Genomic DNA, 14,806 nt, shown 5'->3' on the forward strand with positions numbered 1-14,806 from the left:
CGCCTCTAGCAGGTAAAATCAGAAGCTCAAGAAACAACAATGTGGGGCTCCTGAGCAGTCGGCTGCTCACATTTTTTACATTTTAGCCCTTAAAATTGCACTGATTAGACAAATTATGGACTCCAACGACGAGACAAATTTCGAAAATATATTCGCCAACATTTGTTCGAGACTGAAATCAACAGGAGAAGTCGAATCGACGTCAAAACAGTTTGGTGCTCTGTCCACCGATTACGAACGGTACAATTTTGTGGAGCCCCTTCTAAATGATTTTGTACCGCCTCACAGCCTCCCAGGTTGCGCAGAGAAGTCTGAAATTAAGGCCAGCTCACTCAGAGAGGCTGGCAATGAAAAATTCCGAAGGAAACTCGACCTGGAGGCCTTGGACTTTTACACAAAGAGCATTCTTTTTGCACCAGCCGACTCGAAGATGCTCGCTCTGGGATATGGAAATCGATCTGCTGTACTGAAATCTCTCAAAAAGTACCACGACTGCCTAGCCGACATAGACAGAGCATTGAATCTCAATTTTCCTGAAAGCTTGGCATTCAAGATTTTGATCAGGAAAGGTGAGTGTCTCATAAATATTGGTCAGCAAGAGGAAGCCATCCGAACCTTTCTCGAGGCTCAAGATAAAATCAAGCAAGCAAATTTGAATGAAGAGAAGTGCCAAGAACAACTGCAAATCATCGCCAGATTGATTGTCAATTGCAAAGGAGCTGTGAAAAATCCTGAAGAACCCAATTTGGCTTGTGCACCTCTGCCGGCAAAGTCGTTTGACCAAAATGAAGAAATAATTTGTGCATCTAGCTGCGTAAAAATTCAATATTCAGATGAGATGGGCCGTCACATTTGTGCTACAAGAGATATTGAACCTGGTAATTTTCCTTTTGAATTGCAACATTATCCATTTTAATAATTATTACAACTCTTAGGTGACGTAATTATGGTCGAGCAACCGTACTCTTGGATTCTCCTTCCTGAGTTTTTGACAACCCACTGCAGTTTTTGCCTCAAACGCTATAATGCATTAGTGCCCTGCCCTGTCTGCGTCAATGTAAAAATTAAATCAAAATATTAAAAATCAATCTTCTAATGATTATTTTTTCAGGTCATGTATTGTGGAAACGACTGCCTCGAAGCTGCTGCTCAAAAGTACCACAATTTTGAATGCAAATATTCATCTGCTGTGGTCCAACTCGACATGGGAAAAATGTCTCTGCTTGCCGTTAGAATACTCACAATGACGGATCTGAAGTTTCTCTCCACATTTCTCAAGAAGTCTCATGAAGAAAAGCTAATTCTTTCTCCTGATGAAAAACGCACCCTTGCTTTCAATCAAAATAACCAATATGATTCTCTTGATTTTGCCCCAATTTTCCACCTCATTTGCAACACCGAAGCCAGATCTGTTTCAGACCTTTTCAAACGCACCGTGATGGCAGCTTGTCTGTTGAAATGTCTTGAGCTGGACAAGCACAAGGAAGCTCCTCTTTTGGGAGCTTTTTTACTGCGGTTGCTCCAAAATCTCCCTTGCAATGCCCACGAAGTCTCGGAAACTGTCCTTCCGGGCAACGAAAAGGTCCCGATCAGCTTGGAAATTGGTGCAGCGGCCTATGCGTGCCTGAGTCTCTTGAATCACTCCTGCGACCCTAATGTAGTCCGACATTCACACGGAAACACGGCCGTCCTCAGAGCTATCAAGTTCATCCCAAAAGGGTCTGAAATTCTCGACAACTACGGCTATCATTTTGCTGTCCACTCGAAAGAAATCCGCCAGAGCCACTTGCGATCCCAATATTTATTCAATTGTGCTTGCCCAGCATGCTCAAATTCCTGGCCACTGCATTATGAACTGCCAAATTTGCCGCGTAGTGCCAATAAAGATATTATCGAGATTGCATCAAAAAAACTTGAGACTCTCATCCACGAAAGTCTGGCCGGAAAGCAAATTTCCGAAACTGACCTGATCAAAATTTTTGAACACCTGAAATTTCTGGAGGAAAAGGGAGCCAGACTATGCCAAGAATTCAATTGTTGCCAAGAAATTGTAAAGCAACATTTTGCCCGTCACGGGAATTTTTACAAAATCTAACACTAGTCATTTGTGTCTTGCCATTTTGCCACTAATACTGCTTGAGATTAATGTATTGCTTATTAAGCTTACTAATTTTTGCGCTGTAGCAATTGTAAATATTTTGTACTGTGAAAGCCTTATTTTCAGCCTGACTTATATTATAATGCTGTGTAAAAACCTTAACAAAACTACTTGACTGAAAAACGTAACGCAATTTTGAAGTATTATGTATGTTGAAAACTGGTGATCTGAAATCTGTCCTTTTAGAATATGATTAATAATGCTGTTTCTGCCTTAATTGTACATGCCATTAATATCAACTGTTGAAATATGTTAAATAAATAATCAAAAGAATTATTTAAATTACTGATGTTTCTATTTTATTAATGTTAAAATAAATTAATTTTGAAAGACATCTTCTAGATTAAATTAAATGCTACACATAGAAATCTAAATTGCTAATTTTTTTCAATTTTGGTAACGGCTATTCGTATTTAAAATTTGTGTCTTCTATTTCAGTGAAAAGGAAGAAAATTATTTTTTCCTAAATTGTTAAAACAGTATTTATAACAAATTTAATTTTTTTAGTAAATATAACAAATTTAATTTAAAATTCATTTAATGTGAGGAAAATAATTTCTCGTTTTACTATTTATATTGATTTATAATTTTTCTTACCAGGGATTTTTTTTAACTTTTCCGTTTTTACTTATAATTCAATTCCAAATTCATTACACCGAAGCATTCTCAACTCGATCGTTCTATCTTATTTATTAACATATTCTATGCAAATGAGGTGGCGCTGCTTTCGCGCCACCGATTCGGAATGCCGAGCGCAGCGCCAATGAAATGCGAGAGCGACGGGAGAGAGGCAAATTGCATCAGGCAGATGTGCGAGAGACGCCTGTAAGGAAGGACGTAGTTTCAAAACATTTCGGAGCAAGTGACATTGATCGTTACAATTATTTGATCGAGCCCAGTTTCGGCGCCATGGCGCCGTAAAATGACCGAGCACAGTGTGGACACTTGAGGAAAAGGTCATGGAAGATGAGGAGACGACGGAGGAGGAGCAGATTTTCCACAACACGGTCCGCGAGAACATCGTAAGTTTTCGACCAAAATTCTTTTTGATTTCAAATCAACGCAATTTCGAAACTGATTTCTTTATGTACGCAAATTAAGGGCCTACGTGCCCCTCACCATGTTTGATTCGTCAGCCTTCGAATTGATAAAACTTAATTTAAATTAAGGAGAGGCTCATTCATGAGAATTTATTAAATTCACCGATCCATTAATTTTGGCAGAATTCTTCGTTTTTAAATAATTCTGAGGGATATTATTCAGATTATCACAAAGAATTTTTCTGAATTCGCAGTTCAGCTCAATTTTGAAATTAAATTTATAAAAATAATTTCATGTTTTGAATTATCATAGAAATTTTTAATCGTTGCTGTAATTTTTCTTCATTATTTCTAAAATATGCATTGCCATAAGAGAAGTTGCTTTCAATGTATAATGTTTCATAAACAATCATTGAGAAAATATTTTTGCTATGAGCCATGAAAAAATTTTCTGATCTTCTAGAACGTTATCGAGTTGATCAATCGAAAAATGGGTAACGGGAAATCTTCGGGTCACAAGATTAAACGTTCTTCGACAGTTAAATAATTAAGTGTTTAATTAGTCGAAAAACGCTATTTTTATCCGAATGTTCTCGTCCGTCCTTGGCCCCAGCTTGTAAAATCTAAATTTACTCGACAGCTGTAAATAAAATAATAGTTATAAGAATATCGAGTTTCTTGTAATAATTGTAAAAACGCCACGCTGTTTTCTTTTCTTCCACGTGGTCGAGATTGTAAAGTCTCTTATTTAATTATTTTTTCATAATTTATAATCAGCCGGGTAAAAAGTCGCACACGCAATCAAGAGTTATCAAGAGGTTGATAAAGGGAAGAAAAGCAGCAGGCTGTCGTCGCGATAGCCTAAATTGGGTTACTTGTCTTGCAATTACGTTCAAAGCTCGACGACCCTGACTCAAATTGTTCTCTTCTCCTGTCACCAACATCTGAACAGATGAAGAAAATAATTTCATTTTGATTTAATTTAAAAAAAGAGAGATTTAAAAAAAAATAAATGACCTTAACCGTGGTTGGTGCTCAGAGAGCGAGACGGCGACAGAGTCAAGGTCTTTGGACCAGACATGTGGCTGATTTTGTGCTTAAATTCAGTTGCCGAAATTAATTTGTCAGAAAATAGCATTTTTTTGTTTACCAAAAAATAAATAAATTTAATAATTCATCAGAAAATCTGTTTTTAAACGTCAGAAAATCAAAAGTAAGAAATGCGAAAGTCAGAATTTTTGTCTTTAAATTTATAATCTGCCATTTTTTTATCTCACGATTGTATTAAAATTATGTAACTTATTATTTTGTGTTTCTTGATAGAGCACGGATAGAGGTTTTTGTTATGCAATTTGAATTTTCGTTCCCAGGCCAGTTTTAGATTCGTCCCTGACTTTTTCGCAGCAACAAAAAAAACAAGCATGATAAGCAAAAGAAATTTCCCTTGTTATGAGACTAATGAAGAATATTAATTCACTCAACATCTCTCTCTATTAGTTTTCTGATATTAATGTAATAAAAGTCTGATTTTTTTCCTTTTTCAATTCAATTTGGTTTTAAAATTTTGAATGAAAGTATGAATTTTTAGATTGATTTTCCATGGATTGCGAGAAAGCATTAAAAACAATTTTTGAACAAACTTCCAATGCCGGAATTTGAAATTATAATTAAAAATCAACTCTCTGCTGGAGGAATTTCTTTTTTAATCAAAACTTAATTTAAATTCGGTGTTTATTTAAATCTAAAATGCAGATATCGGGCTTTTCCTTCATCATCATTTCCTCAAGTGTCAATTTCTTCAAACAAATTTAATTCCAAACCCTGAACTGAAACTGGAATTACACTGAAACCACACAAAAATTCCAACGAAAACGAAATAGACAATCTCACACTAAGCACAAATTTTATTATATTGAAATTTTAGACGGAAATGATAAGAAAAAATTCAATTCCTTTGATTTCGTTTAAAAGAAAAGATTTCATATCAAATCAAACATTATTCTAGTCTGTGCAATATTTAATGTGTGAATCAAAGCTTCATGGGATTCACTTCAAGTTTAGGAGTATCACTTAAGATAAGAATTGGAAATCCCAATTTTTCTGTCGTTCTTTGTCCATGTTTTTTATCATTTATTTGTAGATATTGGAACCATTTTTGTAATCATTTTTATTTATTATCAATTTTGGTCAGTAAAAAATTATCCTTTTTAATCGTAACCACAGAGATTTCTACAATTAGACCCTTTGTATTAAACCTCAGTGTGAAAACTTCCATTCAAAACCATATAAATATAATTAGCGGCGACTGACCTCCGGCAGCATCCGTTAATTTTAATTTTGGTCGCCCATAGCGGGGCCACGACCGGAGAAAAATGACGCGTAAAACGACGGTGCTCACCTGCAGGTCGTTTTCAGTGTTTTCGAATTCTCGATTTACTATAATGACGTCACGTGCTGAAAACCTGACTGGAAACAAACACGACCATCTAGTCAGGCGCTTCTTTATTTTATACAACCTTCGCGCAGTTCTTTCAGGAAGTCTGTTGCGCCGCGGATAACACGATCTCTGCTCGCGGTGCAATTTTGTTGAATTCTCGTGTAGGATATAAAAGAACACATTATTCAAGTCGGTTTCCGAGAGCTGGGGGTAATTTCATTTGGATGAAACTCGTTTTATTGTTGTGACAGAGGCGACACCCAGGCGGAGTTATTCACGAGGCAGGAAGTCGGGAGGAGATGCAGACGTTGTGATTACTTCAAATAGGATAATTGTGTTCTAGATCAATTCAGAATTAAAGGGGTCGATTTGTAAAACTTATGATAATTTTTAATATATTATGGCTAGATCATCAGCTTAAGTCGTTCTGCTCTAATTTTTTTTTCTTTTCATCAATTATTTATAAATAATTAGTAATTTTAATTATTCAACTGTAACACTCGAGGTGGATTTCATGGAAAATTGAAATCAGGTGAATTATTATTATTATTTCCTTTGCAATGAGCTTCTCTTGGTTTCAATTTTTCAATTTTAATTATTATTTTAAATAATTAAATTCAATTGAGATATAAAGTTTTGCAGAATATTTTTTTACTTGACAGCTTTCGATTGGCATTTCAGTATTGTCGCTGCGCTCTTCATTTCAATGAGCGATTCAATGCCAAGTAATTTGATGCATGCAACAATCGCTGGCAAGAGAAATTGAGCAACGATCGTGAGCAGTATTATTTGTTTACTCTTGAGCGCGATTGATGAAATGCGACCGCAGACACAATCGAAATGGAATGAGGAGCCGTGCATAAAATCAGACACAATTACTCATTTACTTTCTCTTCTCTGACTTTGTATTATAATTAGCGGACAAAGATTGTTCTAAATAGAAATTTTTTGCTGTATTAGCAACTTGATCCAACAATAAGTGAATATTCAGCAGAAGAAAACGCGTTCACGATTTTTATTTTCAATCTTAGGAATGTGAAATCATCGAGTGAAATTAACTGACGATGCAGCTGCTTGGACCTTTTTTAAAAAAAAGTAATAGGAGAGGTTATTTGAATTTAAAATCGGGTTTTCCTCGATGGGTTTTGTTTGTGAGTTGTTTATTATTTAAGAAAAAAAAAACAATATTCTGCTCTACATGTATCTGCAGCCATAATTCATGAGCTGTGAAATCATATTGACAAGAACTTCAATTTTTTATAACTATTTTTCTTTCAAATCAACAATTTTTCGTGCAAAATTATTTAAAGTTATATTATAATCGTAAATAAAGCTACATTTTTACACGGAACAATTTTTATCACAAAATTTGACAGTAGAATTTGATTAGGGTTATCAAAGCAATGTGTTTGATTTTGAGCAAGACCAAGCCAGTTTATTCCATCTTTGTATCAATCACTTTACAAAATGTATACCTGATTTTCATTTAATATGTCATTATGTTTAGTTGCAAAGTAAGTTTGTTTATTAACTAATTTATTTATTAATTTGTTATTATTTTTTTTAATTGCAGCTAAAACTCTAATTTCATTTCCATTAATTATCATTCAAACTGCTTTCTTAATTCAAATTCTAGTATTTGCATTCATGATTCATTGCATACATTCTATATTTGAACAATTTATCATTTCATAACATACAAATAAATCAAAGCACTATAATATTATGATAAGAGAACTTAATCCTTGACGAAATTGAGTGTGCTAAACTGAAATCTTATTGTCGATAATTGGCCTTGTTAACTGAATATCTTGATTGGGCTCTAAATATTTATCTCGTCGAGACTTAACACTTTGTACTCGCATTTTAGCACGTATGTCTGTGCGCTAAGCGAGGTGCAAAAGTCACACAACTGTAATTTTGTTTGACAGACCACGGACAAACGCATTTTTCCGCGCGAGATGCAGCAAGAAAATAATAAATGCCGTTGCTGCAAAAACCGACTTTCAAGTGCTGCGTATTCGTCTCGAGACGGAAATCACGTGGCGATCGTGATGCGCTTATTTGCATTCCGCGCGTAAATAACATCAGAGGGGCTTCGCCACACGCACACTTTTGATTCCCGATATTGTGCTAATATTTGGCAAACGATCGACCAACAAGCGGACCACGTCAAAGATTATTTATTTATTTTCGTACCCAATAGGTAGAGTCAGAATGCGGCGCATTTAGCCGAATTTCAAACTTCTATGGCTGCTGAGATTTTTTTCCCTATAATGAAATTGCTTTGAAAATTGAATCTGACAATGAAAGGAAAATGACGTTTTTTTTTAGATATTTCAAAATGAAATTCACACAAGAGTTTGTATTTAAAAAAAAAAGACATCTTGGAGCTTCAAGAAACAAAATAAATATTGATCTATTTTAATAAATATTTATATTATTTTTTAAAACTTTAAATTTAATTTTTAATAATAATAATTTAATTATCTTAATTATTGTATTTATCTTAATTTAATATTTTTCTATAACTAAAGGAAGAATGCATTTTTGTCATTATTATTACATAATTCAACATACAAGTCATAATAAATTTGAATTAATTTTAAAAAAAAAAATTAAATATTTTTGAATACGCATTATTTATTTTTTCATCGTTGAATTATTCATCAGCATCTCCATTCTTCCAAGAGGACGGCGACGAAATTTACCATTCTCAAAAGCGTGGCCTATGGCATTTTGGTGACTCGGTAATGAAATTCTTTCCACATTCCAGAGGCTTTTCTCACTGCCTAAATACCGTGCCTTGGAATATCTGCTAAAGACGTTCTCTGTTGTTGAGCGCCGCCTCGGGCCGAAGGCAAAAAGGCACCGCCAGAATCTACTGATGTGCCAATGACCCTCTTGCCGGCGCTCGATGACGGCGAAATTATTTCTGACTCGCGGCACAACGACGACAAATCGATTTATTATCTTCTGAATTATTTATCTGATGAAAGAGATTACAGACGTAAATAAATAATTTTTTAAGAGCTTCTGCATGAACTGTCTCGAGGAATTAAATCATTTCGATTGAGATTCGCCCACGACTTTGCACGTTTACTGGAGCTTGTCGCCAAACGACCGAGCGTAAAATGAGGGACGCGACTTTCCTTTTAGATTATTTGGGGTCAAAGCCCGTATGCATAAATGTATAAGTTTAGTTTAAATTCGCCAATTTGTGGGTAATCGTGACGTTTTCGCCCGCAAGCTCAACGAGGGGCATCAGTGAAAGGAAACCTAAACTAGCAGCAAATTTATGAAAACCTTTAGTGTTAAAAAGTATTAAAAAAAATTTGATTTTTTTATTCGCTAAATTTCTTATACTTTTTACGCTTTTTATAATACTTATTTTTTTAAATAAACAACTAAAAAAAAAGATAAAATTATTTCAATTTTTTCTAAATTTTCTTAACCTTTAGTGCGGCCTCGGTTTTCTACTCCTTTTAATTTCCTAGAAACGCCAGCACTTGTTTTCTCGGCAGTGGTGGTATTAAATTTAGTCAAATGTAAATTAGGCAGGCTCGCCGTGTTTCTGTTCTGCAACACAAACTGTCCGGTCGCGGCTCTAAATATAGAGGCGGAGCAACAACTTGATCAATGAAAGAAGAAAATAATCCGCCTCTGCGCCGCATGCATAAGAACTCCACACCGAGCAAATTTTTAGACGCTGCATAAATTCAGCATAGTAATTTTTAATTTTTCGTCTAGCATGTCAAACTCAAGAAACTGCTGTTTGTCTAGCAGAAAGTTACCTAACCAGCTAATGACGAGTGACGCAAACCATACTTTTTTTCGACCAGCCGTTCTAATTCGGCGAGACCTTGCCCTTCAGCTGGCGCCAAATTTATTGTCTTGCACGGAAAACAAATATGCTGTCAAGCAAAAATATGACCTGCTGGCAGAAGACTTGGTCTGGTCCAAAAATATTCGCGCTTATGCTATGACCCAGACCAGACGTTATACAAACAAGTTTTCACTGTAAATAATGGTCAAATAGCTTAATTAAATGAAAAGATCTGCTAAGAATTAATGAATTACCATTTCAACATTCCTTCTCCCTTATGAAATAAATAAAAATAATTAATTAATTTATTGAATTTGTCTAATAAATTTTTGTTAATTTTTCTTTTCCAGATATTCCTGCTCCTGTTCTTGGCCCTGATCGCCGTGAGTTGGTCCTTAGTGAGACGCTATCGAAAAAGAGAACGAGACGACATTTTAGTGGACGATGAGGAAGCGACTGTGTACAGAATCAGGTATGTGGCTGATCTTCTTTTTGTCAATCCGAAGCCTAACGTTTCTTTTCTTTGCAGTTTGTGGCTGTGCACATTCTCGCTGGCAGTGGCAGCTGGAGCGGTCCTCCTCCTTCCCATATCCATAATCAGCAACGAGGTTTTGCTTCATTACCCCAAGTCTTATTACGTGCAGTGGCTCAACAGCTCTCTCATCCAAGGTCTCTGGAACCACATTTTCCTCTTTTCAAATCTGTCCCTCTTCGTCCTTCTGCCCTTCGCCTACCTGTTCACCGAGTCGGAGGGATTTGCAGGTCACAGAAAGGTGACTTATAATCTTATTTTAAAACAACAATTTATTTACGATAATTTTTTAGGGGATTTTACCAAGAATCTATGAAACGTTCATCGTTCTCCTTTTGTTGGCTTTTGTGGTGCTTGGACTTGCATTCATTTTATCGTCAATGCTAGACAGCGACAAGTCAAGTTTGCAGAAACTTTTCAGTAAGTATTTTTTTCAGGGTTTCTGAGCACAAAATTTTTCAGGTGCTCAAATTAATTTGCTCCTGCTGCTGCTCACTTCTAAAGTGCTCCCTAATTTCTGCTCCTGCTCCTGCTCACCTCAGGAGTGCTCACCTACATCTGCTCGCAAGCATGCTCCCTCTTGGGGTGCTCGCGAGCAGATGCTCGTGTGCATGCTCACTGAAGGAGTGCTCAATGCTGCTCCGAGCAAATTTTGCTCCTGCGATTTGCTCTCGAGCAGTGTCATGCTAATGTTTGATATGAAAATTCGGCATGTAGGTTTTTAATTAATTCTGAAAGAATATTTATTAAGCCGATATAATTTAGCAAAAATCAAAGACATAATTTGATACCAAATTAAGACCATATATGAAAAATTTAATATAAATTAAAATAATAAAATTGTTCCCATAAAATGATTTAATTATTATTTAAAAAGACGAATTGTTGCCAGGAGCACATAAATATGAAGCAGGAGATTGAGCTCTTTTTAAATTATGTACAGCGGGAAAGACACAAGAGGACTGAAGGTTTGCCAGGAGCACATAAGGTGCAGCAGGTCGAACTCAGGGCTGAAAGGGGTGTAGGCGGAGCGTCAGAGCATAGGGATAATGCATTGCGATTATAAAGCGTCCTCCACTGGTTTTTGTTGATCTCACAGTGTAGAGTATAGATTTAGTATGAAATTCTGTATTCTGTTATTGTAGTAAAATTTTTAAAGCAAATGTGAGCAGAAGGAGCATCTCGAGCATATTTAGTAAATTTTGCTCCTGCTCCTGCTCACCTCTAAAAAGTGCTCCCTATTTTCTGCTCCTGCTCCTGCTCACCTCAGGAGTGCTCCCCTACATCTGCTCGCGAGCATGCTCCCTTTTGGGGTGCTCGCAAGCATTTGCTCACGAGCATGCTCTCTACAGGAGTGCTCAATGGTGCTCGCGAGCAAAATTTTGCTCAATCTTGCTCGCGAGCAGCTCATGCTCAGAAACCCTGATTTTTTTTAAATAAAAATGGGTAAAATTATCGAGAGAAATCATTTTTCAGATCTCTCCAGTTACTATTTGCCATTCATATACTCATGCGTCTCCTTCCTGGGCGTTCTTCTCCTGCTTTGTAAGTGCCGTCATATTTTTAAAAATTACTATTTATTTACCTTATTTACATTAAAATCTATTTATTTCAGTATGCACTCCTGCTGGTTTGGTTCAGCTCTTTTCCATGGCCAGCCAAATTCTTGTAAAGCCGCAGTTCTTGCGTGATCTCAATGAAGAATATTTTGTTGCCAAGGTCTGTGTAATGAATATTCATATTTCAATGATTTGTAACAAAATATTTGCCTCCGTAGTTTGAAGAGGAGTGTTTGAAGAAGCAGCTGGAGGCACACACTTCGAAGTCCAACGGGAATGGTGCTCTTCCTCATTCAAATTTCTCTACGCCAAAAAGTGCAAACTCGCGGAAGCGGAAACTATCTGACAGTGACGATGAAGATGTGGTCGATAAAGTGTCCCCCTTTGCCTCCTCCGTGTTCAGTGCATCTCTGCTCTTAGCAAATTCAACTATTCTTCCCTCTTCGCCCGATGATCCAGATGCAGGCCTTAGAAATGGCGCCTTAAAAGCAAGCCTGACTCAGAGACTGAATGCTGCCAGAGCAAAGACTAATTTACTACGTAATTTGAAATGAAGCAATTCTCTCTAGGGATTATAAATTTATTTGCTTCGCAGAAAAACAACGCCACGGATCAACGCTGAAGCGAAACTTTTTGTACCCCATTGCCATGTTGTTGCTTCTATTCTTGACCTGCACCACTGTTGTTATTGTTGTCCAGAATGCTGTGCAGTTGGTAGTTGGACTGAAGGAACTCCCCCGGAGCACCAGAGTAATTTTTAATTTTTCTTTCCAAGACTCGAATAATCACGTCACTTCTTATTTTAGGAACAAGTTACCCTCGGTTTAGCTTCCCTCTCCAAACTTGGCATGTTTGGTGCCACTTTAGAAATTGTGCTGATTGTATACTTGGTGGCCACGTCTGCCGTCGGTCTTTTCACCACATCGTTCATGAGAAGAGTGCGTCCTGTTCCCTCAGCAACTCCGCTATCCTCGATTATTTTACATTGCGCCCTTCTCTTGCTCTTAAGCTCTGCTTTACCACTTCTTTCAAGAATTTTAGGTAAATTTCACACTATCTATTGATTAATAAAAATAAAATGATTTAAATGCTAGGAATCACAAACCTCGACCTGCTGGGAGAGTTTGGCCAGATCGAGTGGCTTGGATCACTTCTGATCGTCCTGTCCTACAACACCTTATTTGTTCTCTCTGTCTCTGCCTGTATAGCTACTAAATTCACAGCCACTGTGAGAGAAGAGCTTTATGCTAGGTTATTATATTTATTCATCTCGGGAATAGCAGATCCAACAAAATTATTTTTTGTTTTAGATTGAAAGGATTCGCAGTTTCCCTTGTGAGTAATGATGTGACCTGCCCCACATGGCCTAATAGCCCTATCCAAGCAACAGGTTCTGCGAATTCATCGTCTTCTGCTAAAGTAGATTGAATCTTTTAAATGTGCAGTCTGATTTAATATAGGATTTTGTTAGACTTGAGTTCAAAATCAACATAAATTGTATCAATCGTCGGTCCCGCTGACGAGGGAAAAGGTGAAGCCTTTTAGCACAAGCGATAATTTGATAATTTTATCGAGCCTTAATGTGTAAGATTGTAAGAAAGACTGCATTGTTGTAAGTAATATACATATTGTCCCTCTTTCAAATTGTAAAATAACACTTGAACAGCATTCATCAAGAAAAAACAAGATGCGACCATTTTAAATTGATAGGTTGATGACTGTCCTTTTTTTAAATGCAGCCATTAATTAAGCGCTCCTACAATTGCTACTCATAGGTTCTTTCGCATGGTATTACATTGGCAAGTGATTGATCGATTGCATTTATTGTTATGTGCACCTTGTTAATGAATGTGATATAACATTATCAATTTTGTGGGGTCAACTCAGTATGAAAAACATTAACGAGACTACAAAGTGACCAGTTTTAAGAGTAATGTGTTTTGCTCAATTTCATAGCTTATGTGTATGTATGTAAATAATGCAATTAAGCACAATAGTATGCAGTATATTAAAGCTGATCAAGAGCAATGGAATTAAAATTTTATTTCACCAAAACTATGTACAGTACGGATGGAGAACAATAAATAATATGCATTCTGTGTACTTGTAATATAAATCAAAACTTGTTTTATTCAACCAACAAAAAAGCTATCTAATCTTCAGTTACAACCCATGGCTTCTCTGGTCTCAACTGATGGAAAGGCTGAGCATGCAGATAACGTTTAGGTTCTTTTAAGGATATGCCCTCATCCTCGACTACTTTTATGAACTTTCCAACCTAAATTACAAAATATCATTGTATATTGCATTTTTTTTTTGTATTTATTTCTTTAACCTTTGTCTCTGGATCATAATCACTCACAGAGTTTTCCATTTCAAGCAAACCAAACTCCATGCAACGACGAGCTAAGATTTTAGCCAGATTTTTGTAAGCAGACACATCACTCGGACTGAAAAGTTTGGATTGTTTTAAAAAGTGAGATCAGAAACTGTATATTCTACGTACTTATATAAATGCTTTTTAATGCACCATTCTTCTGTTGATGCTTCAACAACAACTTTTCCAGTGAAATGAACTACTTGGGCCGTAATATGTCGCTGTGACTGCTTCAGGACCAACCTGAAAAATACAAATTTTAATATAAACATAAATAATATTGCACGTTCTGAAATAAGTTGTTACTTGTGCCAGTATGTTCTGCCAGGTTTTTCTAAGTGATAGCCCTGGGGTTTCCATGCAATTCGCAGTCGTTCCAAATTTCTAGGATTTCTGTTGTTTAAAACGCTTTTGGTCGGCGGTTCCTTTTCATTAAGATTTTTTTCAATTTGCTGTGCAGCAGACGAAGAGAATTTGACTGATGATGAGACTCGTGCTAAAGGACAAAGTTGCCGAATTCTCTGCATTATAATCGGGCTCGAAATATTAATGAAATCGCAAAAATTAAGATCGTGTTTGTGAAAACAAAAAGCAAACACGAAAGGATTATTTGCTCGAAGACTGCCCTGCCTTTTTTTATTCGGCAAGCCCACCTTTCTCCACCTTTTGAAGAAATCGCAGTGCACCACCAAAAGAAAATCTGGAAGGAAAGAATGCTAATTTTATAAATAATTTGGAAGTCCTTCGATAAAAGAAATGTAAAATTAGTAATTAAATGCATATTTTTTGAAATTTAAAAATATTTGCGTTGGTAAGGCTTAAAAAAATAAAATGTTACTACATACTTTATAATTGACATTAAACTTGTTCCGTTGTT

At 36.2% G+C, this 14,806-nt stretch overlaps 3 protein-coding genes across 4 annotated transcripts; 2 read left to right on the forward strand and 1 right to left on the reverse strand.

The window, feature by feature from the left end:
• The first annotated feature begins 27 nt into the window (after window positions 1–27).
• LOC132198719 (SET and MYND domain-containing protein 4-like) lies at window positions 28–2,431 on the forward strand. Its single transcript, XM_059622903.1, has 3 exons — window positions 28–878; window positions 936–1,057; window positions 1,112–2,431. Exons 1-3 carry the CDS (start codon window positions 116–118, stop codon window positions 2,093–2,095), a joined length of 1,869 nt encoding a protein of 622 aa, XP_059478886.1. The 5' UTR covers window positions 28–115; the 3' UTR covers window positions 2,096–2,431.
• A 522-nt stretch (window positions 2,432–2,953) lies between these two features.
• On the forward strand, window positions 2,954–13,657 carry LOC132199184 (protein Lilipod). Of its 2 annotated transcripts, XM_059623736.1 has the most exons (12): window positions 2,954–3,180; window positions 9,812–9,933; window positions 9,991–10,234; window positions 10,287–10,413; window positions 11,470–11,538; window positions 11,609–11,712; window positions 11,771–12,092; window positions 12,148–12,302; window positions 12,359–12,593; window positions 12,647–12,803; window positions 12,863–12,971; window positions 13,024–13,657. In XM_059623736.1, the coding sequence occupies exons 1-12, from the start codon at window positions 3,118–3,120 to the stop codon at window positions 13,027–13,029; spliced, it is 1,713 nt and encodes a 570-aa protein (XP_059479719.1). In that variant the 5' UTR covers window positions 2,954–3,117; the 3' UTR covers window positions 13,030–13,657. The 2 variants fall into 2 exon arrangements, with proteins under 2 accessions (XP_059479719.1, XP_059479718.1); XM_059623735.1 differs by having other exon boundaries at window positions 12,863–13,656.
• LOC132199185 (large ribosomal subunit protein uL18m) lies at window positions 13,654–14,588 on the reverse strand. The gene is made up of 4 exons (XM_059623737.1): window positions 14,236–14,588; window positions 14,059–14,172; window positions 13,888–14,002; window positions 13,654–13,830 (listed from the first exon to the last, which is right to left on the reverse strand). The coding sequence occupies exons 1-4, from the start codon at window positions 14,454–14,456 to the stop codon at window positions 13,705–13,707; spliced, it is 576 nt and encodes a 191-aa protein (XP_059479720.1). The 5' UTR covers window positions 14,457–14,588; the 3' UTR covers window positions 13,654–13,704.
• Window positions 14,589–14,806: the final 218 nt, after the last annotated feature.

This window comes from Neocloeon triangulifer, unplaced genomic scaffold, assembly GCF_031216515.1.
Source record: "Neocloeon triangulifer isolate White Clay Creek 2 clone unplaced genomic scaffold, ASM3121651v1 ptg000013l, whole genome shotgun sequence".
NCBI lineage: Eukaryota > Metazoa > Arthropoda > Insecta > Ephemeroptera > Baetidae > Neocloeon > Neocloeon triangulifer.

Excerpts from the sequence above, each read along its gene's own strand:
- LOC132198719 (XM_059622903.1), top strand. The coding sequence starts at position 116 with ATGGACTCCAACGACGAGACAAATTTCGAAAATATATTCGCCAACATT. Across the intron at positions 879-935 it reads TACAAGAGATATTGAACCTG|GTGACGTAATTATGGTCGAG; the intron begins GTAATTTTCCTT and ends TACAACTCTTAG. Across the intron at positions 1,058-1,111 it reads CCTGCCCTGTCTGCGTCAAT|GTCATGTATTGTGGAAACGA; the intron begins GTAAAAATTAAA and ends TTATTTTTTCAG.
- LOC132199184 (XM_059623735.1), top strand. The coding sequence starts at position 3,118 with ATGGAAGATGAGGAGACGACGGAGGAGGAGCAGATTTTCCACAACACG. Across the intron at positions 9,934-9,990 it reads GCGACTGTGTACAGAATCAG|TTTGTGGCTGTGCACATTCT; the intron begins GTATGTGGCTGA and ends TTTTCTTTGCAG. Across the intron at positions 11,539-11,608 it reads GGGCGTTCTTCTCCTGCTTT|TATGCACTCCTGCTGGTTTG; the intron begins GTAAGTGCCGTC and ends TATTTATTTCAG.
- LOC132199185 (XM_059623737.1), bottom strand. The coding sequence starts at position 14,456 with ATGCAGAGAATTCGGCAACTTTGTCCTTTAGCACGAGTCTCATCATCA. Across the intron at positions 14,173-14,235 it reads GGCAGAACATACTGGCACAA|GTTGGTCCTGAAGCAGTCAC; the intron begins GTAACAACTTAT and ends TGTATTTTTCAG. Across the intron at positions 14,003-14,058 it reads ATTAAAAAGCATTTATATAA|TCCGAGTGATGTGTCTGCTT; the intron begins GTACGTAGAATA and ends CAAACTTTTCAG.